General features: G+C 47.7%; 1 protein-coding gene across 1 annotated transcript in view; it reads right to left on the reverse strand.

The window, feature by feature from the left end:
* Positions 1-767, reverse strand: part of EIF4E2 (eukaryotic translation initiation factor 4E family member 2) — a 36,418-nt gene that overhangs the window by 18,661 nt on the left and 16,990 nt on the right. The window contains exon 6 of the mRNA XM_009331200.1: positions 277-391. Within this exon, the coding sequence (XP_009329475.1) occupies positions 277-391 (115 nt within the window). The remainder of the gene's footprint in view (positions 1-276; positions 392-767) is intronic.

Below are 767 nucleotides of genomic sequence, written 5' to 3' on the forward strand. Positions count from 1 at the left end.
TTTTTTTGGGGAAAAGAAAGCTTTATCTCTCATTTCCATTCAAAAGCCTGGCAGAGCACTTGCTGCGTTTGTAAAGGGAACATTCACCCCTCAGATTATATACCTCCAAAACCCACATAAAGTTATCCAAATGCTAACATAGCCCCTCTCTCTTCGTTACAACAGTAACAGCGCATTAAGCAACGACAGCCCACCAAGACACACTTTCCTTGTCCCTGAACTGAAGACACTCCCACATCGTGCCCTAGCGATGGAATGCAGGTGCCAGCACCGTACCTTCCTCTTGGTAGTACTCTGTGGTTTCTCTCGATCATTCTTTTCCTTCTCACTGTCTTTCTGTGTGTTATTCTCCTCATTCTGGTCATGGTCTCCACTATCATCATCTTTCAATCTGATAAAGAAAAAGAGCAAAGAAAGTGAGTCTTGCCTCTCGCAGCTGAGAAGTTTCGTACCAAACCCCAGTAGTCCCCGCTTCTAAGCTCCCCCCTGGTACAAGGGCCATCGGCGTTTGGAAATCTACGCTTGACAACCCCAACCACTACTACTTTGCACGCCCAGAGCCCACCACAGGCATCTTAGGCACACACTTTTAAGTAGAAGCGAGCAAGAAAATACCTTTTTAGAACAAACTCAAGCAGTTCGTACTAGACACAGCTCTGCCGCAGAAAACCCCAACTACCGTCGGGGCCCGTTACTACTCATCCGGAGGCAAACACGGAGACCCTTCACTATAACTTTTCCGACTCTCTCTCCCACCAGCTCCCCAC

Source organism: Pygoscelis adeliae, unplaced genomic scaffold (genome assembly GCF_000699105.1).
Source record: "Pygoscelis adeliae isolate BGI_AS28 unplaced genomic scaffold, ASM69910v1 Scaffold479, whole genome shotgun sequence".
Taxonomy (NCBI): Eukaryota; Metazoa; Chordata; class Aves; order Sphenisciformes; family Spheniscidae; genus Pygoscelis; species Pygoscelis adeliae.